This window comes from Talpa occidentalis, unplaced genomic scaffold, assembly GCF_014898055.3.
Source record: "Talpa occidentalis isolate TD23 unplaced genomic scaffold, MPIMG_talOcc4v2.1 talOcc4.6, whole genome shotgun sequence".
Lineage (NCBI taxonomy): Eukaryota > Metazoa > Chordata > Mammalia > Eulipotyphla > Talpidae > Talpa > Talpa occidentalis.
The window spans coordinates 92,274,225-92,301,922 of NW_023604972.1; the positions used below are offsets into that span (position 1 = coordinate 92,274,225).

Sequence of the window (27,698 nt, forward strand, 5' to 3'; positions counted from 1 at the left end):
CACCCCTACTTCCAGAAAATACTTATGGGAAACAGTTGACCCTCTTAGGGTACAAATGCTGTTCAGTAAATCTGAGAGGAAAAAGTTCCATTGTTCTATATTTTGTAACCTGTCCCTGCTGCTCTGGAAGGTTGCATTTCTCTCTGTCTGGATGTGGTGCTGCTTTTTGCGGTCTGTCCCAGTAAATAAGCCCTTGGTGAGGGAAGATGAAAAGCAGCACCTGTCAGGGTCCACCTGGTGTTCTTGAGTGCCTGGTCTCACCAAGACCATTTGCCAGCTAGGTCAGGGTGCCCCTGAATAGTTTGGGCTCTTTTCAAGGGAAGCATACTGCACCTAGAAAGGTTTTTCTTTCTGAGTTACTGTGGCACAGGATCAGCTGAGGCTGCTTACCAGGTGGCTGATCTCCTTTTTTGGGCAAAATCGTGTCTTTGGCAACTCTCTACCCAAGCACCCTTCCAAATATGCCAACTATTCTTGCTTCCGTGAGGTTGTTTCCTTCCTCTGATATGTTTTGATTGTATTAAATCATTTGCTGAAGCTCAGTCTTACTTTGCTAGCTGATTGTCCAGTGCTTCAATCCGTGGGTCTCTGAGTGGGGATCCAGGAACACATTGTGCCATAGAATATTCCACAGCAGCTTCCCTTAAAGCCTCTGCAGCTATCGTAAGTGGCTGACTGCTGCTGCTCAGTCCACTCTGAGTTTTTGAGAACCAGTATCTTAGCAAAGAGGCTGTTGTTATATCAGTCTTTGTGTGCCTTTTTTTCTGTGTGAAATGATGCTTAATCAATTCAACAAGTATTCATGGAGCACTTACTATGTGTAGTGTAATGTGCGAGGCATGCCTGTGACTTCCTGATTCCTCCCCAGAGTAGCTTCCTGTGGAGTGGAACTGGTTTGTCAGGCTCCATCCTAGGTGATTTACTTACTTTTCATCTACAAATGAGATATTGCATATTTTTTCTATTTTTGCAGAGGAGAAAGCATGTTGCAAATGACCAGATTCAGCTTGTCAGAACTTATACTCATACCAAAGTCAAGATACAAATGTATGCTGTTTAATTTCAAACTCCGTGTTGGGTCCACTAAGTGCTCTTTTCCAAGCTGTCCCATGAACACTAGTGTTCCAAAAACTCTTTAATGGGTCTTCTGTGAAAAGAGGCTTCTATGGTCTAGTAAGTTTAGGAAATCAGTAAAGACTCTGTTTTTCCTCCCCCCTCCCTGTAATCCACATTAACAGCATGGCATGTGAGCACATTGAGTGCTCTGAGAAATCCTGCAGTAAAGAAACCTGCCTCAATTTTTAGATATAGGGCCAGGAATCTTCATTTTAAAGAAGAAAAATACCCAGGTGATTCTTAGATTTTTTTTTTTTTAATTTTTAAAAAAAATTTTTTAAAGATTTATTTTTATTTTTATTTATACAAGCACTGGGTACAGTCAGAAGTGCGGGAGGGTGAGAGAATTCACCAGAGCCAGAGCGGGGAACAGAACAGGCAGACTGACGAAATACACTGCTGAGGGGAGCAGCGGGCGGCAGGAGAGGTCTGCGCGCCATGTGGGACCCTCCTCCAGTGGCCGGCTGCGGGCAGCTTCGCAACCCAGCGCTCAACCGCTGCGCCACCGGGGAGGCCCTGCAGGCATGGTGTTTATATAAAAAAAATACTATTAATGGGCCTCCCCTGGTGAAGCCAGTTCGTTCACCGGCCGCCAGCGAGGGTCCCACACACACAAAAAAAATACTATTAATAAACCTCAAAAAGTACACTGCTGAGGGGAGCAGCGGGTGGCAGGAGAGGTCTGTGCGCCATGTGGGACCCTCCTCCAGTGGCCAGGGAGCAGCCGGGGATCGACCCAGCGCTGCAGAAGCTGCGGGCAGCTTCGCAATTCAGTGCTCAACCGCTGCGCCATCAGGGAGGCCCCGATTCTTAGATTTTTTTTTTATACTTTGAAGACCACTGCTTTTGATTCACTCAAATTATTTCAGATATATGGATTAACTACAATCTGGAAAACCCCTAAAAGAGAAGGCAGTGGAATATTCCATTACCTCCAGTCTTCAAAACACTCATTAATGCCAACTATGTGCAAACAAAGTACTCCAGCATTTAGAAACCATCACTTGCAGAAAGGTGTTCTGTACTGCAATGGATGTTCTTAGGAGAGCTGAGGAAAAACTCATTAAAAGTTATTACAGATATGAAAGTGAAAATATACTATGACCATATATATATATATATATTCATATCTTTATATGAAATACACACACAGAGGCATAATAAAAACCTAAGGGAAATAAAACAAAATGCAATGATACCTCCAGCTTATGACATCAGTGATTGGGGTTTTTTTCCTTTATAGCTTCTCATTTTATATACTTTTAAATTAATATGCATTACTTTTTAGAAATAGATAACAAATTCTACCTTTTATGTTTTCTGTCTTAAAAAGAAAAAAAAAACCTACTTAATGCTGTTTACCCCAACATTTTTAAAACTTACTTTATGAAGCATCAGCCAACAACACTCAGAGATCTGTGCTGTCTGGTAATCAACTGTCCAGAAACTGAACCCAACCATGTTTAACTTTGCTTTGTAAATAGAAAGTATCTGCCTTCTGTGTATGTTCACTGCTTCCCCTCTTTCCTTAGCCCTTTGAAACTTCTACCTGGAGTAGTGGGGGGCAGGGGCATAGGGCAAGTTGGAGGGCTTCAAAGGTGTTCTCTAGGAAGACACCATCCACACTAGAGAGTGTGTGTGGGAGGGAGGGAGGGAGAGAGAGAAAGAAAAGGGAGAGAAATATGGCAAGGAGAATGTGTTAGGTACTTGGAAACATTAAGCAGGAAGTGAAGAAGGCTTGTTCCCTTGAGAGGGATCCAAGATGGTGTGGCACACACTAAGCATGTCCAGTGTCTGGCCCCAGAGGACATTAGAGCCACATGAAGTGAAGGTGTTCAGTCTTCTGTGCCCTTTTATGCTTATTTCCCTGTGCATACTCATAATGAAGTTTTTTTCCCCACCTTTGTTATCAAGGGAGTTAAGTGTACAGTATTACCTGCTCTGCTGTTTCTCATACATTTAATAAGCATTTCAGATACCTTGACAACGGTTTTATTTCATCTCATCTTCCCCACTTAGGAATGTCTTATATAACAGTTGCCTGGGGTGGGAAAAACTGTTAAGTTTCTTTGTTTGACTCTTTAGGAAGTAATTGTATGTCTTATGTATTATCTTTGCTTTCTTTTCAGAGATTTATGGAGAATAGCAGCATAATTGCTTGCTATAATGAATTGATTCAAATAGAACATGGGGAAGTTCGCTCACAGTTCAAATTACGGTATGTAACAAAATAAGATGGAAAATGAAGTTAGCAATTCAGTAGAAAAGCTTGGTTGTCATCAGGTTGATGTTCACGGGTTTGTAGCTAAATCTCAGGGATTTTGAAGCCATTAAACAGGTAATGGTAGCTGGCAAATGCAAAATCTAAACCTGGAGTACATTGGTATAATGAAATAAATTGGAAGCATTTCTCCTTTTGCAATATTTTCCACTACTTAAAGTAGTTTTAAATTATAGCCTAGGAAAAAGTACTGTGAAATTTTTGTACAATTAGATCAAGATTAAGAATAGAAGATTGGAAGATTACTTGGAAGATTACTTTCTAGTTACTCCTTTCCACATTTATAAATTCCTACTTGGATTGTTACAGATAGGGGCAAACCAGTGGTTATATTTATTACGCTAACCTTAGTAATCCCTGTGTAACCATGATAGCGATTTCATGTAGCCAGTGTGCAGCACTGGTGTGTGTGAAGTACCTTGAGAAACTGATTTTCAGTCTCTAGACAGGCCCATAGTGCTTTAAGAGCAGGCTTCTCTTCGGTACTTACTTCTGGGTTGGGGTCCTCTGAGTGGTACTCTGGGCTGTCTTGGAATATTGGGGGCCTTTCTCGTTCCTAATTTTGCTCAGGCACTGTTCTGTGTGCTCCTGGGACACTGATGTCCAAACACCACCATGCCCACCCCAGCAGAGAGAGCAGGGGAGGGGTGCTCTTCACAAATTAGAGCCCTCCAGGGGACTAGTTCCAAGTGACTTCAGGCAGTGGGATGTCTGGAAGGTTCCTGGCATACCTTCCCTTTGGCCAACTGTGATGTTACTGACTGACTGAGACTTAGTGCAAAATAAGATAACATCTCCCCGTAATAATAAAAGTTTGCATTCAAAGGGGACAAAACCCTTCTTAAGCATAATTGTTCTCTGCCATTCTCTCTCCCTCTGGATGGACATAAACCTATGCCTACAGAGGCAGATTCTTCTGGAATTCACTCTGGTCAGGGAAGTCACTTTTTGGTGGACAGAGAGCTTCAAGAAATAAAGTATGGAAAGATATTTTGAAAGAATTCCCAACCAGTGGGGGGTTCATGTATTTTCAACACTGGCAGTGAAGAATTTGAAAGAATAAGTTAGATCCCTTGGTTTCTGTTTATCTATATGTTTATCAGCTTTGAAAAACTTCATAGAATTTGTCAAGAAAATCATGTTGCTTTCACTTTAGCAATTTGTGGTTTTAAATAGTGTACTGTAGTGTTTTTTTTTTTTTCTTATTCCTGGGTGTGTCTGCTATTTATAATTGAGGGTAAAGAGGCTTCATCTTTTATTTTAGATGTTTAATTCCTTAACTATTTTCTGTTTACAATAAAAGTGAACATCATAACAACTTATTGCTTTGCTGACCATTCTCTCATTTTAAATAGTGCTTCTTTATTCTTAGGCAGAATTAATGTGATGGCACATGTAAAATGCCAGGAGTGCCGTGGTGAGTAGAGTGAAGGCAAGTCTGGAAACTTAAAATTAACATGTGCAGTCATCAGCACAAGGGCTTAAAGAAAGGGTTTCAGGGTATTCATGAAATCTGCTGAAAAGTCAGGCACTTAAGGTGTCATCAGATTCAGAACTTTGCAAGTTTTTAAGTACCTCATGCTACATAAACACTGTAATTTCTCATTCCTCATTGGAGCTGGTTGGGGGAATTAGATCCATTGTAGAGGTCATAATGAAAAGCTGAAGTTCTCAGTACAGATCAGTGTGAATGGTGAATGGACTTGACCCAGGCAGGCAGTCACCCCAGGAAGGTGGGTTTGCCCATCGCCCTGATCCCTTTGTCATCCACACTAGCTTAAGCTAGGCTGCTAAGGAGCTTTTCTTCCTAGTCCAGCACAACCAGCAGGAGAGAAGTCCTGTGACAGAGGAAGAAAGGCAGGAATCCCCCTAACTAGACAGAGAAGACTAAAGGGTTGGTCTCTTCAGTTGCTTTTTGCCCGATTCTGCCTTAGCTGTTGCTAAGTTCTCTCCCTCCTTTGGAGGGTTGTGTGCATGGCACGAGTCTGCTACATCTGGCCCCAAAAGATAGGAGGACAGTGACCCACACCATGACCTCCTGGCCCTTTAGGGCACTCCAAGGCAGGGCATTGAGCACCTTCCTGCTCCCTGGAGGCAGGTGGGCAATTCACTTGCCACAGACTGGAAAATGAGGTGCTTTATTATACAATGCCAGAATAATTATAGTCTAATTATATAATACTTTCCCCTGCAATTCCACCCCCAGCTGCAGCTAAATATGTGACATTACAAGCATTCTGCAAGGACAGTCTGTACTGCAAGGACGATGTTCAGTGTTGAAGGCAGACTCTTCCCCCTTGGTCTTCATATATGGTGACCATATTTACTTAAGAAAAAAAGATCATGTGATCCAATAAAATATATTAGCTAATTTGAAAATTTGATTATATAGAGTATCTTAAAGATAGAAGAACAAAAATCACACTTCTGTATATTTTTTTTTTTAGAGGCATGTTTTATTTATTTATTTATTTGTTTGTTTGTTTGTTTATACATGCACTGGGTACAGTCAGAAGCACGGGAGGGTGAGAGAATTCACCAGAGCCAGAGCGGGGAGCAGAGCAGGCAGAAGGACCGAAGTACACTGCTGAGGGGAGCAGCGGGCGACAGGAGAGGTCTGCGCGCCATGTGGGACCCTCCTCCGGTGGCCGGGGAGCAGCCGGGGATCGAACCGGCGCTGCAGAGGCCGCGGGCAGCCTCGCAACCCAGCGTTCAACCGCTGCGCCACTGGGGAGGCCCCACGTCTGTATATGTTTTGATGAATTGCTTTTTTGAACAGAATATTCTTTGAAATGGCAGTGTCTCATGAAGTACAAGTTAAACAATGACCATCTCTTACGCCTCTTTATCATGAAAAGAACCATCTTGTCCAAGCTACTTATTGGGAGTTTAAGCCGATATGTTTATACAAATAAAGTCTCAGCTATTTCATCATTAGTTGGTCTGACAGCTATCGTTGGGAAGTTACATCTTATTCCAAGACTTAAGACAGTAAGCAGTCCTCGGTTTTTGCCTTCAAAATTTCTGATGGGAAAATTCTATATTCCATGACACACTACATCATTGTGTTAACAGACACCTGTATGTAGGTTGTATATGACAGCTCTAGTACTGTAGGGGTAGAAGCCAAGTTGTAAAGGCTTAAAGGGGGTGGCTCCTACTACTTTGCTGCCCATCCATAGCAAGTCCATGATCCCCTTGGCTTCTCTGCTCCTCCCATACCTCTGCTGGGAAGTGGGATCAGAATCTTCTCCCTATAAGCCGTAATCTCACCCAGTCCTAACTTTGTTTCAAATAGCATGAGCATGTGTGTGTGTGTGTGTGTGTGTGTGTGTGTGTGTGTGTGTGTGTGTTTTGGAGGGACATAGGGACATAGGTAATCGTGTAGCCCAACCATTCCAGGTGCAGCTGACAGGAAGCAGACACTGCTGGGGACACTCTTGAAACCATCATAGCCACCCAAAAGTGTTGATGGTAGCGCTGGAAAGAACCTGAGGCCTGAGTCAGCTGCTGGGCCCAGGTGCCTGGGAAATACTTCTGAGAAGACTTCGTCTCTCTCACCTCTTTATGAGAGGCAGTGGAGTAAAGACAGGGGTAATAATTTTCCAGTCCTCTTTTAGTCTTTTTTCCCTCCTCAAATGATTGTGTTCATAAATGCAGCAGTGCTAATAGAACAGTTATTATATGATTCAAATTTGGTTGAATGGAGCAATTTAGGAAAATATATACTGTACCCATTAGGAATTTCAATTGAGTTCGGTGTATGTTCTCCTTTGCCCCCTACCTGTGTCATGAATTCTGACTTTACTCATCCGCCCACACTGGAACCATCACCTGTAGCTATAGGAACACTGTCCCTCAGGGGCAGAAATCCTTCTCCACTCCCCATGCAGATTACCTTGCCATTACTGAGTAGAGTTCTTGGCTTGACATTTTCAGCATCCTCATGAGAAAAGATAGGTTATGATTCACTTTTCTTTTGCTAACTGCCTCAAAGAACAAAGAAATACTATCTTATAAAACAAAGGTACCGTGTATTGAATTCTTAAATTGTTGCAAGCACTTTGAGAAGTGCCTCCCATAAACTGTTTTGATTCTTATAACAATCTGTAGAATGTGTCATCCTCCTCTTGTAGATGAGGAAACCAGGAACCAGAGAAGATAAAAAGTTGCCTAAGGTGCCATAACTTGCAAAGTACAGAGCCAGGTTTCACTAGTTCTTTCTGCCCTTTTCCTGGTGAGCAGTTCAAACAGGATTGCAAAGTCAGATGCCTTTATGAATGGAAAGAATGAATAACATTTTAAGAGTTTGTTTTATAAAGAGAAACATCAATCCAGTATATCAACATTTTTTGGTAACGTGTAAGAAAGCCTTCACTGGGACTCTTTAAATAGTACAAATATCCAGCTCTAGTAACAGGCTACATTTTTGCTCTGTTGGATAGTAAATGATGTATTTGGAGTCCCTCTAGATTTGGAAGGTAGTTAAAATTCTGAGAAATTGAAATGATCTCAAATATTCCAGGTTTACAAGGAAAAGTACCCACCTGAAGAGGTGTATGACTACTGTTGGCAAGAGAGTTCTGCCAGCGGGTGTGGTTGGAAGCAAAGTATTATAAAAGGTTGTTTATCTGAGATCAAGAAAGTAAGAAAGGCCAGAGTACCTCAGGTCCAATTTGGGCCCTGTTAGGTTCTCCTAATTGACAGAGACTTCTCAATGGCCACTCTGTGAATTGAAATAAGAACGTCATTGGCCTAGAACAAGATAGACTCCTCAGAATCTGCATTCTCCTGTGTTGGTGTTAAATTCTCACTTAGCACGTGTGCAGTTCACCCCATCCTTATTTACTGAGTTAAAAGTCTTTTTGTGTCATATACACAGACATACAGGCTGTTGGTTTTATTCATTTAATTTGAAAGGCAAGGTTCTTTTTCTCAACATGTATCAAAGATACTGTTTTAATGAATCTGAGGGAGTGTTTACTTTGATAACAGATGAAGGAAGAATGGTTTTATGGCAAAACTAACATCAGTCTTTTGCAACTTTTACAGGGCCTGTAATTCAGTGTTTACTGCATTAGACCATTGTCATGAAGCCATAGAGATAACAAGCGATGACCATGTGATTCAGGTACGGGGTCACTTTATACCTTTAGATGTCAAAATGGAATCTCAAATTTGAGCCACCTTTTTTTTTTTAAGTATTTCCCCATAATTTTCACATTTTAGCACATTTTCTTAGGGGAAAAGAATATCAATGCATGCAAATAAAACTGATAAACTTAAGAATTAGATATCAATAAGAATAAAAAATACTCAGAGCAGAACCTGTGATTTCCTTTACAGAAATGGGGTAAATTCTGTGTACCTTCTGTGGGGACCGCATTTCTACAGCAGTATATCAGAACTGTAGAGTAAATATGTATAAATGCTTATGGCAACAGAGTATTTTCTGAAGTACTCATTTCTTTGCCTGCAGTTGGTATTGTAATTATAAAGCACTCTTACATATGAAAGCCAGCTTAAGAAATGTGGCTAATAGGCAAAAATTTGTTGAAATCAAGTAGTCTTATTATTTGTTGGAAAGTAAAATATTTATACTTAAGAAGTACGCTGAAACGTAGACATTCCACTGATGAGTGCAGGCCTGTCTGCAGTTGGTTTGCACAGAGATGGTGAGCATGAGAAACACCTGCTCTCATCAGGAGAGCCCAAGGACAGTGTTCCACCCTCAGTGGCCCCACAACAGCCTCACATTGTCCTCCAGGGAAACCGCTGGCTGCTCGTGGGCACACATGCCCTGCTCCTGTTCTGAAGCAGCAATAGCTGCAGCCCACGATGCCCCAGCCCTGTCATCAACACATTTGAAAGATTCTCATTGCTATTCAGTCACCCTATGAAATAGACTTAAGTGCCCCATAATGCAAATGGGAAAGTTGAGGTTTTATGACAAAGCTCAATGGACTTGCCTAAGACAGGCCCTGATGACAAGGGTTGGAACCAAATTTTGTAACTGTGTCTTACTGACTTTGAACTTTGGCTCCGACTTTTCAGTGGCCAGTGGTAGTGCTTTCAGAAGGGCCCCGGATAGAGTAAGAACATAAACTATCCATGATGCCTCCTCACAAAATCTATAGTACAAAGGTCGTTTTCATTTCCGCCTTACATATAACACCCTCTATTCACGTTACTCCTTATTTATACTTTGTCTTTTATGTTCAGGTCATTGGTAAGTTTTTAAAGTTGGTCTAAAAAGACTCCCTGAGAAAAAACTGCAGTCAGTGTAGTTTTCTTTGAATGCAGGGACTCCCTCTCCTCTTTCCAGGGGCCCACTATTTTCAGTCCTCGTTGCTTCCGGTTCCTCCTGAAGACTGGGAAGTGATTAATACGTAAAGTGGCAACATCACCCTACCCCCTCTCCCAGGGATATGGGTTTGCAAACCACCAGTTGACAACCACAGAATGCAGGACTGGGTTCCCTATTAAAGGAGTTATGTGTAGAACTACAAGTGGGGAAGGAGAGTAGCTGGTAGAGAGCCCTTTTTCTGTTACTGCCGTTGTGACTGCCTGCTGTAAATGGTGCATAGCAAATGTGTTTCATGGACAGAATTGATTGTTCAGGTTGTGGGTGTAAGCGGGAGAGATGTGGGATTCGTGCTTGGTGTGTAACAGAAACGTGTCTGACTTCTCTGTAGCCTAGGAAGCAGACCTGTGACTCGCACGACAGTAATAAGTAGCAACATTCAGAAGTCTTCAGATCCATTTCAAAGGGCAGCCAGAAGCACAAATTCTAAAATTACATACCCATCCAAACTCTGTTTGCTTGCAAACACTTCTCTGGTGCTTACCTTATGCCAGGCGTGATACTAAGCATTTTACACATACTTCTTTATTTCTTAAAACAATCCCAGGAATTGGTGCTACTGTTGCAATCACATTGCAGATGAGGGAACTGAGGACAGAGAAGATGAGCCATCACCCACAGTCAAGCAGCTTGTAATTAGCAGAGTCAGGATTTGAACTTGGTCCTTTGGCTCCAGAGTCTATGTCCTGGCATACCTGCGACATGCTGAAGCTACATACAGGAACCCCGGGCAAAAGAAAGGCCATGACTTCAACTCATTTGCAACCTAATAGGGAAGGCAAAATAAACACATATGAAAATGGCTGAGGGAATAGCCAACAAATAAGGCAAATATATTCTCAAAAGTTACCCATTCTTTTCAGTATTTTCTAAACTGCCCATGGTATCCAAAGATGAATCCAAAGTGGCCTTTGCCCTTGAGAATTTTCGTGTCTTGTGGGAGAGAGAAAAGTAAACAAAAAATTAGCTTGAGTGAAGCCACTCGACGCTTGCATGAGACCACAGGAGCCCTAAGGAGTGGCACCAACAGACTGGGCCTGGTTTAAAGGACTGCTTCCTCAAGGAGGGAGAATAAGTCAAATCAACAGGGCAAGGAGTTGGGAAGGACATTCTGAGCAGAGAGGGAGTGTGGGCAAAGGCTCATAGGTGAGAAGTGCAGGCAGCTCAGCCACATGCAGGAGCAGACTGAGCCTGGGAACACCTGGCGAACAGGGGCCAACTGCCCTGACCAGAAAGTAAGTGATGGGAGGTCAGTGCCCCCCCTTGCCCTTCAGACGACCCCAAAGCATCTTCTGGATCCCTCCAACTCCTGGGTTAATTGTATGAATAAAGTTGTGTTCCCAAGGGGATAGCTCCCTAAGTATCATCGCTTCCCCGGGTTCCTTATTGCTGTTATCACAGCAGAGGGCAAGAGTGATTACAGTTTGCAAGAACATTTCTGAAGCAGCAGATGGATGTGAATTACGCCCAAAGAAATCTGTGACCTACATGAGGTGTGCTCACATTCCCCCACATTCTCCCTCACTTGTCTCCCTCCACTCAGCTACTCATCTAGTGATTGTTCTTTGAGAAGAAATTGGAGGGTGGGGACAGGAGCAGGGAGTCACCCAAGGTAACACAGCTCTAAATTCCAAGACCCTGGGCAGAATTTTGGAAAGAAACCACTGAGTCAGCCCCAGAATGAGTCTCTCTTCACGCCTGCCCTGGTCCAGCTCTGAAAGGACTGCCTCCCTCCGGAGCCTTTTAGCTGAATTTATGGTTTGGATAATACCAGAAGTGGTCCCAAGCCATGGCACTGGGAGATAGTGGTGATAAGATTGCAGGTGTTAGAGGTCAAGTTACTGCCTTGTAAAGATGTGAATCATAGAACATCCTGTTGCATTGAGTTCTAACAGCTCATATTTCTATATTTTTCCCCAATTTTTTCCTTAGTTCATGGGTGATAGGCAATTCATAATAAGGCCCACCACAGGCTGGCCCTGCTAGATGACAGCTTCTTGCCCTTTTTTAAGATTTATTTATTTATGCATACAAGAACTGGGGTACAGGCCAGAGGTGTAGGGGGTGAGAGGACTCACCAGAGACAGAGTGGGGAACAGAACAGGCAGATTGACTGAAGTATACTGCTGAGGGGAGCAGCAGGTGAGTCAGGAGAGGTCTGCTGCGCCATGTGGGCCAGGGATTGAACTTGTGCTGCAGTGGCTACAGACAGCTTCATAGTGCTACGTCTTAACCCCTTGTGCCATAAGAGAGGCCTCGCCCTTTTTCTGTTGAAGAATTTCTCCCATTTCCCACAGGGGACCAGGACTCGAGGAAAGCACCCGCACCATAGACCACTGGCCCAGGCGACACCTCGCTAGATACCCCAGCACACTTCCTCTGTGGCGGCAAGCACTCCTACAGGCACGCGGCATCCCCATGCTGACCTCTCACTGCTTCCCCTTCACAGTACGTCAACCCAGCCTTTGAAAGGATGATGGGCTACCACAAGGGCGAGCTTCTGGGGAAGGAACTGGCCGAACTACCCAAGAGCGATAAGAACCGAGCAGACCTCCTGGACACCATCAACACATGCATCAAGAAGGGCAAGGTGGGTTTAACCAACAAAACACAGTCACAAATCCCTCCCTGGCACAGTTGTTTTTATGCAGTCCTCAAGACTGGCTTCTTGACTATTGTTTTAATTAAGTGGCCAGTTCCTTATGTTTGCAAAATGAGTTGATGTTGGATATCAAGTGAGTTTAGTGCACACCACCATGATAGAGAATCTGATCATTTTACCTAAGAAAGTTGCATTCCTTGCATGAATGTACCCCAGCTGTTATTGCTGGAATCCTTCCTACCTCCTGCCCTTCCTAGCCCATAGAGCTGCTGTGTGCTTTTAAATCTGTCTGGTGTTTGGGTGATGAGAAGGACTTAACGTCCAGATTTTCAGGGAGGCCCAGTTATGGGTCAGTTTTCCTTTCTGTGTTCCCTTTACTCATAGCAGTTCAACAGAGGTGTGTAGCTTAGTTCTCCTGCCGCACCATCTTGCTCAGTGACTTCCTCTTCAACAGGGCAGGTGAGGGCGATGGCACCAGTGCAGCGGGGAGTCCCCGCACACTCTCCCCTCAGAGGTGCTCTGCTTTCATAGCTGGACCCAGCCGTTCATTTTCATTGCAGACCCAGAACACTTTCTCATGTATTACTTCATCTTGTTTTCTCTGACATGAAGTAGTTTGAAAGCATTGTGTGCCTTTTAGTGGGGAAAAGAAATAAAGTACATTAGTATTATATACCATGGCCAAAATTTAAAAAAAAAAAAAGGCAGTAAGGCTGATAAGGATATAAGACATTGTTAAGGATTCTACTAGCTTGCCAAAAGAATAGTGCCACCCACCTGGTGGGCCCAGATGTGTACCAGGCTGCTGTCTCAGGTGAGAAGGGTCAGAAATGACTGCAGAGAATCTCAGAAATTACAAAGTTGCCTCAGGTTCCTCTGTGAGGTCGCCTGGCTCTTCACCCCAGCTGTTTCTCCAGGACGCAGAGAAACAGCGATCTTCAAACTCCCTTTCACCTCATCCCTGGCATCTGCCACAAGCTGGACTAACCCTAAAGATGTAGGTGGAGACCCGAAGGATGTCAGAAAAACAGGGCTGTAGGGAAAGATAAGACATACTAATATGTAACCTCCACCTCTTCCTGTGGGCAGATTACTCTACAAGCCTCACTTTACCCATCTGTTATTTAAGGGAGATCATTACGAGCTCACAGGGTAGTGTGAAGATTTTGAGAAAGACCCTGGAGGAGTCCCTTGACAGATGCCACTACACCCTCAGGACTGGGAGCAGGAACTCCACCCACAGGCCCTGGGATCCAGAGGGCAGCCTGGCAGAGGACACTTTGGTTTTGTGGTCTTTGTGCACTGTGAGCCTTACCGAGCGAGCATCACAGTGGGTGCAGCGATATGGGGGCGTTTTGTGAAATGGACCGAAAGCATGGGAGAACTTTACTGCTCAACCTGGGAAGACCCTCTGTAGGGGCAGCCACAAGCCTCAACGGAAGGATTTTAAGTGCTCTCTTTGTCCATGTATAGGAGTGGCAGGGGGTTTACTATGCCAGACGGAAATCCGGGGACAGCATCCAACAGCACGTGAAGATCACCCCGGTGATTGGCCAAGGAGGGTGAGAGCATACTCTTGAACTCTTCTAGCTGAAGGGCCCCAGGTGGGCGTTGTGTTTGCATATCGAAATGCCAGTAGGGCCGGGCAGTACAAAGTCGGCACCAAGGACACTCACACAGCTGGCGACATCCTCCAGACCCGGCTTCCCTACCCCCTTGTCTCCTACTTGTGGGCTCTACCCCAGCTGCCCACCTCTACCCAATCTTCTGTGAGTCCATTGTCCCCACTACCTCTTGAAGGGTCTAAATTTCTAGACCTTCTTACTTTAGAACAACAAAACAATGGGCTCCCTGGCCCTGGCCCTCCACCAGCAGCCACACTTCTGGAGGCACCAGCTCTGTGCTGTTTCTCTGAAGCTGGTGCAGGGTTTGCTCCACTTGGGAGAGAGAGCCCTGGAGGTCATGGTGATGGAGAGAAAGGGGTGTCTGACTCGAAGCTGAGAGGATATGATTCCATTTAATCTCAGGTTAGTAGAGAAGGCTATTCATTTGTGGAGAGAGAAGGTAAATAGGCATTTTCTTTGTTCTCCTGGTTAAATTTTGTGAGATTTATGAAGCTAAACAGGATCTCCTAACAATCCATCACTGAGGAGCCTTTATAAAATAAGCCTGAAAGTCAGCATCAGCTTTCTACTGTGAGCTTCTAAGGGGCACAGGCCACAGGTGACATTTTGGGGGTATTATACCAGTACCCAAAAGAGGAGAGTCCCACTGTGACTCTTTAGGATGACCTGAGTTCCTTGCAAATTTTTGTGAGATTAGAAAATAGAGACATTCCAGAAAGTTAGCAGAGCACCTGTATGTTGCTTCCCTTCCAGTTTTCTTGTTTGGTTAGGTTTCAAAAGTGTTCCCTGCCTTAATTGGGAAACAACTGTCTCCTATTGTAATCTGTCAATCGTGGCACCTTTTAGCTTCATGGTGGGTGTTGGGGGCAGAGACAGACCCCTAACCCAGGAGGATTCGTGCTGCCTGAGTCGCCCTCTGGGCTTGCGAAGGCCTCGATGTGGTGTTTTGCACCAACAGTCAGTGCTTAGGGACCACAGTAGCTGCCATGTGGTTGTTATCATTCTTAGACCATCTTCTCAGGAAATTTAGGATTCACTTAGTGTCTGTGACCAGAATTATCAGAAGACCAAGGTGTAGGAGACTTGTCATTGTTGGTACTTTCTGTCAGAATTTTTCTGACCTTTCTGATTTACAGATAAGATAAAGAAGTTTTCTTGTCCAGACAGGACTTCCAGTGTTTTTCCCCCAGTGGTTAGTAGTGAGCTGTCAGAAGACATTCCTACAGAAAGTAGGGAAGTCTTTTCTTCCTGTTTTGTGAATTTTCTTGCAGAATACAGTATTTTCTGTGCTTTCTTCAGAGTCCTTCAGAGAAAATTGATCCAGATAAGATTGACGGACAGACAGAGAGACGTTGACTTTTTTCTGTAAAGTCTTAACACAACCCCACAGGATTCCTGGCTTCACTTTCAGTAGAAAAATCTATCTGAGCTGACTCCTAAGGCACCCATAGTCTTTGCCTGGTCTTCCCTGTGGTAACAAGCAAGACCACAGGCTGACTTTCAGGATCCTGCCCGTGACCTTAAAGGAAGAGACTCTTTCTCTGCCTGAAAACTGCCACTGCATGCTGTGAAAGAATGTGGAATGTTATAAAAACAGCAACCATGAAATTTGGTCCTTGTCCAAATGAGTCTTTTGCTTTTTATATTGGCTATAAAATTATTAGTGTCAGCAGAATTAAAACAAATTTTGTCTGGAGTGGCATTTCATCCTATCACTGAAGACACTTAGGAGCCAAGCTTCAGGAGTCAGTTACCAAATGAAATACCCATTAGGAGAGTGTTTCTGAGCCAGCTATAATATAAGGGAAGGAAGCCCAGTTTCTGAAGGCGTGTGTGTGGGCTGTGTGTGAGAAATGCATTTTCTGTAGATTGGGTTTTGCTTGAATTTTATATCTGCGGAGGATGGAACCTGCAGTTTTGCTTTAAGAAGACTGTTGATGTTTTCATTTGCTGATTTGTTGTATCATCTCATATCTGACTCACTAATAACTGATTATTTATGTTATTAGGAAAATTAGGCATTTTGTCTCCCTCAAGAAACTGTGTTGTACCACTGACAATAATAAGCAGGTACAGTATTCAGTTTGCTTCATTTGCTTTGTCAGCTTGAGTACGCTGCATTCTCACCACTGTTCTCTGCCTGTGTCTGTCTTACTGTAGTTGCCATTTAAGGCTTATGGCAAAATTAGCTTCCTTGGACAAATAGTTTTTAAAATTCCCCAGTAAGCATATGCTACTTTATTACTTGTGCATACCAGTTGTGATTTATCTTGTGATTGAGCATCTTTAGACTAATGTATTTTTAAGAAGTTAAAATTTTTCCTCCAAATTAAAAATAATGTATTTTTCTATCTTAATTTCTTAAACAAAAGTATACATGCATTTGAGAATTTCATCTCTACAAATCTGATTGAAAGCCAATCCTCCCAAATAAGTACTGGTATTTTTTTTAGCATTATGTTACACAGAATCATGCATTCGAGTGTTGTCTTCTGAAGTAACAGAATTTTAGTAAGTTACTATATTTAAGAAATTTCATAAGGTACTTTTCATGAAGGACAGCATTGGTATTGGTAATTTTTTTTTTGATTTATTTTTTAAATTCTGGATTATGTATATTTTCACATCATGTTGTAAAGTTTACTCATTTAAAAGTACTCAACAAACTGATCTATTTTTGAAAAGATACAGAATAGGACCTTTGACATGGAGGAAGATTTTAAAAGAAGGGAAGAGGTTTCTAAGGACAGGACTCTGGGGTAAAATCCATTGTAGTGGGACATGCCAAAGACTTGTGGAGCGTGGTATCAGAAAGTAGAGCCTGACCAGGCAAGGAAATAAGTAGGAGGAAGACAGGACTGGGAGATGCCCTGGTTCCTCCCAATTAGAAGGTGGCTCCCAGGGGGAAGTGGACTGAGCTCCCAAGGGGCAGTGGAGCTTCCCAGCACCACTTATTGAAGAGACTATTCTTGGCTATTCTGTGCAGGACTTTCAATTAATGTCTCAATCCATGGAAGGTATCCATGTCCATAATGATTCAATATTTGTAGCTATTGCCAGTGATAACCACAGTAAATCTTTCTTAGCAGCTTCCAAGTATGAAATGCCATGATTTATATAACTGAAAATTTGTACGTTTTGACCCCCTTCACCGATGTCGGCTTCATCCCCATCTCTGGCAACCACCAATCTGTTTTCTGTATCTATGATTTCAGTTTTGATTCTCATTGATTCTACATTCAGGTGAGATCATGTCATTTTTGTCACTTAGCATAAAATGGCGTCAGGGTCCATCCATGTTGTCAAGAATGACAGGACTTCTTTCTTTTGTACAGTTGAATAATATTCCATATTATGTATATTCCACATCTTCTTTATTCATCTCTCAGGGGACACATAGGTTGTTTCCATGAAATGTAGATAATGCTGCAATGAACATGGGGGTGCATATATCTTTTCAAGTTAATGTTACCCTTTTCTTGGGATAAATACCCAGAGGGAGGCTTCCTGGGTCTTATGATAGTTCAGTTTTTAACTGTTGGTGGAATCTCCATACTGTCTTCCATAATGGCTGTTCCAATTCACATTCTCACTTAGAGTACATGAGGGTTCCCTTTACTTCACGTCCTTGCCGACGCATATCCCTTGTTTTTTGTTTTGTTCTGTGTTTTTGATGAAGCCATTCTAACAGGTTTGAGGTGCTTTGTGGTTTTTGATTTTGATTTGCATTTCCATGATGGTGATGTTGACTTCCTTTTTATGTACTTATTAGCCATATGTAATTCTTAAAATAGGATTACTCATTTGTTTGTCATTGTGTTGTATGGCCTCTCTATACTTACATTAACCCTTATCAGATATGTAATTCACTAATTTTTTTCGCCATTCAGTAGTTTGCCTTTTCATTTTTTTTAATGGCTTCCTTTACTGTGCAGAAGTTTTATCGTTAGATGATGTCTCACTTGTTTATTTTTTGTTTGGTTGTCAAATCCAAAAAATTACCAAGAGGGATTTCAAGAAGCTGTCCCCCTGTTTTCTTCAAGGAATTTTATGGTTTCAGGTTTCATACAAGTCTTTAATCCATTTTGAGTTGATATTTGTGTATGGTATAAGATTGTGGTCCAGGTTCATTCTTTCATCCAGTCTTCCCAGCACCACTTATTGAAGAGACTGTTCTTTCCGTTTTGTATTTTTGACTCTTTTGTCATAAATTAGTTGACACTTAATTCATGAGTTTATTTCTGCACTCTTTCTCTACTAATACAATACTGATTTGTTAACTATAGCTTTGTAATATATTTTGAAATCAAAAGTCAGCCTCATGACTCAAGACTACTTTGGCTATTCTAGAAATAGAAGTCTTAGTAATCTTAGTAATATCCATGTGCTTTTTCTTAAGATTCAGGTCAACGTAAAATACTTCCTTCAGCACTGAGAATTCCATCTGGAGCCAGGAAATTTTCACTTAATACCATAAAGTCATGCGAACAGGCAAGTCCTTAGAGACCTCTGGGGAAAGAAGGGAATTGACTTTCATAGGAAAAAAATAATTCTCCCAACAGCGAAAATCAGACATCCCAGGAGGACGAATGTGGTCTGTGTGAGAGGTGGTGTGAGCAGAGACAGAGGTTCAGGGGAGCTCAGTGGCTCTTTCGAAATGAACTGCTGAGCCCAAGCAGTTTGAAGTGATCTGAATGGTCTGTGGAGCCACGGTGCAGTATGCAGGCTCACGTGGACTGGCTTGTGCTCGTTCCAGAAATGAGCCACATCCAAAATCAAGCCCAATCTTCCCTCCCCAACCTAATCTTGCTCCTCTACCTTTCTCCCTTAATGAAGGGAGCACTAAATCTCCCTATTTCCAGTCTCCTTGAAACTCCATGTAGCTAATTCTGCTAGTCTTCGTAGTACTTCTCAAGCCATCTCAGATCCCCTCTCCCTCCACAAGCACTCACAGCACCTTCTCTGCTGTCTGCCACCCACACTGTTATCATGGCTGCTGTGTGCCTAATTGCCCTCTCCTCTCCAGCAGGGCCCCTTGGACCTACTTGTCTTTGACAGCCCACACTGCCAGCTACTTAGTAGGCCCTCAGGCTAATGGTTCGCTTGAAAGAAATTATTCCCTGCCCTCCTACCAGTTGTAAAGTCCTCCTTCACAGGAAAAGCAAGCCAGCTCTTAGTATAGGACTTAGGGATGCAGAATTGAGGGGCCCCCTCTTTTTTGAGGATCTAAATAGAAATGTCTCATAACTTAGCTGCTCTCAGAGAAGAGTGGAAACAGAGCTCAGATACCCTGAGCTGTTGACGTCACCTAATGGCGTTGCACAGGCCTGGGGAGACAATGAGATTTTCCAATAACAGAGCATTTTCTCTCTCTGGCTAGCCAGATTTTCCTCCTCTTAGAAGGAGGCTGAAGTGAATGGCAATGGCTCTGTGACAAGTACTCCCCAGAGGGTGGGAGCAGCCTGTCAGGGCTGTAGCCCTGACGTCAAAATCTGTCTGTGGGTTTGCATTTTAATGAGTGAGACTAAGCCAGGCTTCTGTCTGCTGGCTGAGCTTGTCATCAGTGAAGAGCTTTTTCCCTATGTGAACCTGGTAGCTTTTTGTCAAGAGACTGGAATACTCAGCGAGGTTTGTCTGCTGTCAGCTTCGTTGCCCTTGTACCCTGAACATACTCTCGCCCCAGACATGTATTAAACAGCTGTCCTTTGCCAGGGACACAAGATCTCGGCCACAGACAGATACATGAGATGCATCCCCTGAGCACGGTGCAGGGGAGGTGCAGCGCAAGCACTAAAGGATTTTTTTTTAGGTGTCATCTAGGCCATGGGGGTAGCAACCAACAGCCTGCAGGCCACAAGTGGCCTGTTTGTAACTGAAGTTCCATTGGGCACAGCCGCACTTCTCTCCTTTGTGGTGCATGATGCTGCTTCACCTACAGTGGCAGAACTGAGTATTTGGCAGCAGAGAACTTAAGCCTGCAGAGCCTAAAATAGTTACTATCTAACTCTTTACAGAAAAGGTTTGCTGACCCTATTTCTGTAATATAATATCCTTTCTTGTGTTTCCCACTTGTTAGGGTAGGGACAGTCTGCCCAGGCCCTCACCAAAGGTCTCCCCTCTTTGGGCATGCTTCTCTAGGCACCTTTGCCTCATGCCCATCCCTGCACCCTGATTCAGAGCCTAGCTCAACCCCCTTAATACCGGTGAAGATATGAGGACCGGGTTCTCTGGAGGCTCTTTCCCTTTCAAGAGGTCCAAATCTAAATTCAAAAGCACGACTCAAACTGAGAATTTCAGAAATCTGCACCCATGATCCAGCAGGCAAAGAGGGCAACCCTGCAGCGGGTAGTATTGGAGCTGATCACTGGCTCCCTCTTCTCATGCAGGGAGGTCAGGGAGAAGCAGAGATTTCATGTGCAGTAGGAAGTGGGTTTTTTTTTTTTTTTGTGAAATCAAGGAGCACAACCCACCAACTGGTGACTCCAAGAAAGATTCTCTTGTTCCAAGGAGGATATAGCCAGGGGAAGGGCAGTGATCCAGCTCCTAGGAAGCATTCTGCTCCCTGGCTAATCATGGTTCCAAGACAAAGGCTAATTGAAAGAAGAATGAGGCCATTCTGACCTGGGATTTGCACAGAGCTTTCCAGAGCTGGAAAACAGGGATCCCTTCCTTTCAAATTGCACTGGCCACCTCCTTGCCCTTATTTCATGAGAGAAGGTTGTTTCAACCATGAAAAATTAGGAATGACATAATCTCTGAATGAAAAGTAGCTACTTAACTTGGAACTTATATTAGTATAACACTGATTCTAGTAGAACACTGATTGGTAGAAATAAGTTCTACTGCACACTGATAAAAGCATCGTCACATCAAATCTGGGGACCAACATTGGGGAATCACTGCTTGCAAGGCACTTTCACATACGTAACTTATTTGGGAATAGTAGAGGCAGAGATTGGGGCTAAATTTGTGATGTTTACAATGATGAAATGTTATGATGATAAACTTCTTGGTGTTCATTCATGTTTTGTAGTAAGCAATTTAGCCTTGAAATTGTAGGAAAGAGTAGGGGGGAAACACAGAACTTTACTGTAATAGTAATGCATAAGACTAAGCCTGTCAGAAGTACCTCAAACAAGATACAAAATGTATGGAGTATCACAGAGTAAAAAGCAGGATAAAACAGGTCTTAACTTTTGTGAAGGCCTTGTGTGGAGAAGGAGGAACTTGACCCTCAAAGCAGAAGCAGGGTAAGTTTTAATGAATCAGGTTAACTTGATAGAAGAAAGAATTATTAGAACTGACCAAAATTGGTAACATTTGGGGATAGGGAATTCCCTGCCATGGGATGTAGTCGGTTGACGGAGCACTCAGTAGGAAAAGCTGTATAAGGACATCACTTGTTGGCTGGAAGCTAGATCTGTGGTTCTCTGAGTGTATTCGCTATAGTAGTAGCCCAAAGAATTTGTTAGAATTGCAAAGTCAAACCTACAGCATCAGAAAATCCAGAAGTGGGTCTAGGCAATTTGTTTTAATAGCCCTCCAGTTAATTTTGACCACTCCAAAGTTTAAGAGTTACCAGACAAGAACTTCAAGGCTCTGATGGCATACCTGTATGATTGGCTCATGAGCCAATTTGGATTAAATATAATCGAAATAGATTGTTTCCATTTCTGACCCTACAGCCTCCCCTCCTGAATGTGACAGCCTTGGCATAGGCTGCTGGGGGCTTTGCCTTGCAGGGTATCCCAGCTCTGCCCCAGCCTATGCCCAGCCCATGCCCAAGGGCTGTCTGCCAGTATGAAGTGTGGCTGGTCAAATGGAGTTGTGTTCCATGTGGAAACATTACATTCTGGTTTGCAGATATTTAGGATACAAAAGGACATAAAATCTCACCCTATTTCAGCCTCACTTTGATTTCATGCTAAAATAACATTTTGTACATACTGTGCTTAATGTATTAATTAAAATTGTCTCTTTTTTTTTACTTTCTTGTGTGACTACTAGAAAGTTTTTTTTTTTCTTCTTCTTCTTCTTCAAGATTTATGCATACAAGAGCTGGGATGTAGGCCAGAGGTGCAGGGGGTGAGAAGATTCACCAGAGACAGAGTGGGGAGCAGAACAGGCAAATTGACTGAAGTACACTGCTGAGGGGAGACAGGAGAGGTCTGCTGCACCATGTGGGAAGCTCCCTGGCTGGGGATCAAACTCATGCTGCAATGACTGCTGATATCTTCATAGTGCTGAGACTTAGCCCTTAGCACCACAAGGGAGGCCCTAGAAAGTTTTAAATTACATGTGTGCTGTGCATTTGTGGAGCTCTCTAGCCCCACTCCCTGCCAAATCCTGTCACAAGTCTAGCTGTCCGTGTACTTTCTCAGATGACAGAGGACTCTGAGGAACTGTGCACAGGCATCCGTTTCAATGCCAGTGAATTAGCTGCAGACTTACTGGGTCTCCTAGGAGATGAGGCTGTATTCCAGACCCCAGGAATGCTTCCTCTGTGTGGGAAGACCTGGTGGGCACTTGACCTTTAGGAAATTTTGTTTGACCTTTTGTTTGAGCAGATAGAGGGGCGCCTTTCATTGCTTCTCAAACTGCAGCAAAAAGTTTGCTCTTAATTTCTAGTGCTCCTGGGTGGGTGGTGGGGTGCCCTGGGTCCCATGTCCATTCTTAACCCCTGGACTATCCTTGTTTGAGTGTGTCCTTATTCTTCACTGCCCCCCACCCCCACCCCCCGGCTCTGCTCTCCCCATATGTCAAGTTCTAATCCTTTCCTTTCTGGCAGGTGACTCGGCTTTTAAGATTTTTTTATGATTTTGGACCTTCACCTCTAACGTGGCAGAACAGATCCGATATGTTTAGTACTTGTGGTGTCTCCATGAAATTGAGAGGAGAGAGTGGCCAGAGCAAGGAATAAGGAGAGAAAGGCTCTCATAACACTTGCTAGTTTCTGTTCATTGAAAATCCCTGGTGATGAAAGCAAGTTGTCAATTTGTCCTAAATTCCCAAGTTTGAAAACTTGCATGTTTTTGAATGTTGGGGACACTGCCTCTTCCTTATCCTTCAGGATTCAACTCAGCTTCCCCCTCCAAGAAATCTTCCCAAACCTGCCAACGGTGTCTCTCTCTGGTCAGTGAGGTGGTGACACTTGTCCGCATCCCCTTTTGGACCATTCATCTTCAGCTGCTTTGTCAGTTCTGACCGTGGGGCTAGAGACCCCAGCAAGTGAGTCCATTAGACATCAGGAAATTATTTTGAAAATCGTTTTACTCCCTAAGACAATAACCTTTGGGAAATGTAGGATATTAAAAATGAAGTATTCTATCTAGTCCCAACTATTGATAATATTGTATATAGTTTTTCATCTGTGCATTGCCCATATATGACTCATGTGCTGTTACAAAGAACATTTGCCGTGGTCTCCCAAGGCATGCAAGTGTGATTTCTTAAAAGCAAGTAGGAGAAAGAACATAGTGCAACTGAAAACATCATCTCAATTATCCCTGAAAGTGACTTTCACATGTAGAAATGGATTTTATGTAATCAGCACATAACCATGATACTGCATTTGTACATGTGTACTTTACTCACAGTAGGTGCTGCAAATATTTGTTGATATATTTGGGAAAGTCACTAAGTAAACAATGGTTTTCCAATCTAGCTTCAGCACATATTTACACGGAGCTATTTAAAGAAAGGACTCTGATATTGCAAAACCACATTTTTTCCACAGAAACCACATTTTGAACAGCCAAACCCTGGGCAGATGTGAACAGAGTACCTGCAGAGTGTCTGATGGTGCTGGAGGGTCTAGGGAACAGGCAGGGACCCTGAGAATTCAGCCACAGGATTACAAGTGTGGCAACATCTTGACTCAGAGGAGAATTACAGTTTCCTGCCTGGCCATGGTGGTGGCTGCTGTAACCTGTCAGGACAGGCTCCATGAAACCCCAGAGGAGTAAGCTGAGGGAGTTACCTGACTGATAAGGGGGAGGGTATCTGAGAACACCCTGGCTGAGCAGGCTGGTGGGCATGGGCAGAGGTGGACGTGGGAAAACAGAGGGGAAGGAGCTATAAGTTTGAGCTGAAATCAAGTTTCCCTCTGTGAAGCCCTTCATGCCTGCTCACCAGTAATCTCTTGCAAGAGCAGGGAGGCCCCACGTGGGTGAGCCTCAAGACTGGAGGCCTAAACATGAAGAAAAACTCGTTTGACTTAAGGAAGTTTGGTAATGAACGAGGTGCAGGCATGGTGAGCTGAGCTACTTCGTAAAAATTTAATGTTATCTATTTATCTCTGACACGTTTAAAACAACTGGGCTGTGAAGAGATACTTGATCTTTTAAGAAAAGAGTTTTTTACCCTAAATTTAAGTAAATTTCCGCAGGCTTCAGTTTTGTATGATTTGTGTCCTTCAGATTAGAAGATTCTGTTCACTGGGAAACTTCACCTGATACCAAGAGACTTTTTTTTTACAGTATCTTAGATGGACTTATGTTTAAGTTTTACTTATTTAAGCCAATTTTTATGCAATTTATGGGTATCAGCAAATATCTGGAATTTTTTTTTTTTCCCCAAAGCAGAATTAATTCACTTCACATGGCAGAGAACTTTTCTGCTTGGGGCGCTTGTGTGGCCTCAGCCAAGCATTCCTTCAGCCACTCAGTGCTTGAACTTGATGGGAGACACGGGTGAAGCTGAAGTCACTGTTTCCCCCCACATCTGTTCTTGCTTTATTGCCTTTATTTTTAATGGGAACCCCCTCCCCATCTACTCAGTCACATTTATCCTAAACCTGGAAACACCTTCACCCTTTTACTTTCCTTACCCCCTGCATCCTAGAAACCACTTAGTTCTGAAAAGTGCCTTCCTAACTCTGGACTTCATACCCCTTTCTTCACCCCCCTCCTGCTTCACTTCATCCCTAGCAGCCTCTGGGGATCCTGCTGTAGCCTCTTAACTGCTCCCACTGCCTCTGGTTAGTGGTGTGCTGGCACCAGTTTCTACAGACTCGAGAGAGCTGCTTATTTAATTTTCTGGAATTTTGTGAGTCAGTGGTTATATCAGACATAATTAAAAATTCTGAGCATGCAATTAAATTTTCATATAGGTAGTAAGGACTCAAAATCCATCAGTTCTTAAGTGTGTTACATTTTATTTACACTGTGCCCTTGAGATTGTTTATATTACCTGTGGGATGAAAATACTGTGTGAAGCTGAGCTGCCACGCACATCTTCCCAGCTCCACTTCCTACCACGACATCCTCATAGCTTCAAACAGTTATGGTGGGATGGATTTTAAACCAGGGAAATTGGCAAATGCTGTAAATCAGGACTTTTTTTTAAACAAAAGTTAATTATTTTAAGTGCTCTTTTAAATAAGAAAGAAGAGCTAAATTGTTGTGAAAATGAAAAATCTTTGTGAGAACAAATTATAAATGGACAGCTCCCTCTTCCTCCAGTGTTTATTAGCTGTTCACATCTTGAAATTCATTTCTTTAATGTCAGAAATCCATGGCAAATTCTGAGCAGAGAAATTCGTTATAGGGAAATGTAATCAGGAAAGATGGTTTATGTAGATAAAAGCCAAGACTTTTTGATCCATACTTGTGATTTAATCTAGATCACATAGATTAGATTCATACATAAGTGAGATCATATGCTATTTGTGTCTCACTTAACTTAGCAAAATGTCCTCATGTTTCAAACATCTTGTTACAAATGGCAGGATTTCCCTTGTTATAGCAGGATAATCCATTGTGTTTTCAGTCACCCGTCAGCAGAGACTTAGGGTGTGCCCATGGGTTATAAGCCATGCTGCGATGAGCATTGGGTGCATACATCTTTTCAAGTTCATTTTTTCGCTAGCTAACTGGGATGAATATCCAAAGTTGAGACTGCTGGATCATATGATAGTTTTATTTTTTTTAAAGATTTATTTATATATGGGATACAAGCCAGAGGTGGGGGGGTGAGAGGATTCACTAGAGACAGAGTGGGGAACAGAACAGGCAGATTGACTGAAATAAACTGTTGAGGGGAGCAGCAGGTGAAGCAGGAAAGGTCTGCCTCGCCATGTGGGTTTCTCCCTGGTTGGCTGGGGATCAAACTCGTGCCGCAGAGGCTGCGGATTGCTTCATAGTGCAGTGCTTTAACCCCTTGCACCACCAGGGAGGTGCAAAAATTTTAAATTTTTGGAGGAATTTCCATACTGCATTTATAGTGGCTACACCAGTTTACATTTCCATCAAGAGTGTGCAGGGCTCCATTTTCTTCACTTGTTATTGCTTGAGGATGTTTGTTTGTTTGATGAAACCATTTTAACAGGTGTGAGAAGACATCTCATTTTGGTTTTGATTTACATTTCCCCCATGATTAGTGATGTTAAGCGTATTTTCTGTTAGCCATGTCTATGTCTTCTTTGGAAACCAGGTTACTTAGATCTTTTGCCCGTTCTATAATAAAATTGTTTGGTGTGGTTTTTTTTTTTTTTTTTTTTTTACTATTAAGTTATGTAAGATCTTATATTTTATCAGATATGATTTGCAGCTATTTTCTCCCACTCCATTGCCTTTTCAATTTGTTATTCATTTTCCTTTGCTGCACACAGTCTTTTTAGTTTGATACAGTCCCACTTGTTTATTTTGCTTTTACTGTCTTTGCTTTTTGTGTAAAATCCAAAAAACATCACCAAGATCAATGTCAAGGAGCTTACCCTCTGTTTTCTTCTGTGAATTTTATGCTTTCAGATCTTATATTCAAATCTTTAAATCATTTGGAGTTGGTTTTTGTATATAGTGTAAGATAGGGGTCCTTTCATTCTTTTGCACGTGGCTGTCCAGTTTTCCCTACATAACTTAATGAAGAGACTGTCCTTTTCCTGTTGTGTATTCTTGACTCCTTTGTCATACATAAATTGATTGTATTTAAGTAGGTTTATTTCTGGACTCTAAATTCTGTTCCATTGATCTGTGTATGTTTTTATACCAATACCATATTGTTTTGATAACTACCATTGTAATACAGTTTGAGATCAGAAAGCATGATGCTTCCAGCATTATTCTTTCTCAGAATTGCTTGATATTTAGGGGTTTTTTTTTTTGTGGCTCCATGCCAATTTTAGAATTGTTTGTTCTATTTCTATGAAAAATCCCATTGAAATTTTGATTGGAATTGTATTGAATATGTAGATGACTGAAAAATATGGACATTTTGGCAATATTAATTCTTCCAGTACTTGGACAATCTTTTCATTTATTTGTGTCTTCAATTTATTTCATCAGTGGATGTCCCCTGGGTGGCAGATGCTAAAACCAGGTCTCTGGACTTGTGTACACATTCCTTTCTGGTAGACACTGGCAACCTAGGGCAGAACAGAAGAAAAATGCATAGTGTCCACCGACCTCTTAATCTCTGGAGAGTATTGCAGTTGGTTCCTAAATGTGTGCTAAATTAGTAGCAGAAGGCTACCTCTCAGGGAAAAACATCTAAGACAAGCAAATAGACCTCTTTCACAGAAAAACTAGGTACATTTCCTTTTACTCTGTCAGCACTGGGACCTGGGTGTTAGCCACCATAACTCTGCAGTAGCCCTTTAGTTAACTTGTCTATTAGTTCCCTATGGCCTTTTGAGTCTCATGGACCTCATTAGCTTTCAAAGTTGTATGTTTTGGGGGTCCACCTCTCAAAGACAAGTCTTAAAAATTAAAC

At 42.7% G+C, this 27,698-nt stretch overlaps 1 protein-coding gene across 1 annotated transcript in view; it reads left to right on the plus strand.

Moving 5' to 3' along the window:
* PDE8B (phosphodiesterase 8B) overlaps positions 1–27,698 on the plus strand; it is a 179,254-nt gene that overhangs the window by 103,714 nt on the left and 47,842 nt on the right. Inside the window, 5 exon segments of the mRNA XM_037529542.2 lie at positions 3,246–3,334; positions 8,450–8,528; positions 12,211–12,351; positions 13,837–13,925; positions 15,998–16,058. Of these exon segments, the coding sequence (XP_037385439.1) occupies positions 3,246–3,334; positions 8,450–8,528; positions 12,211–12,351; positions 13,837–13,925; positions 15,998–16,058 (459 nt within the window).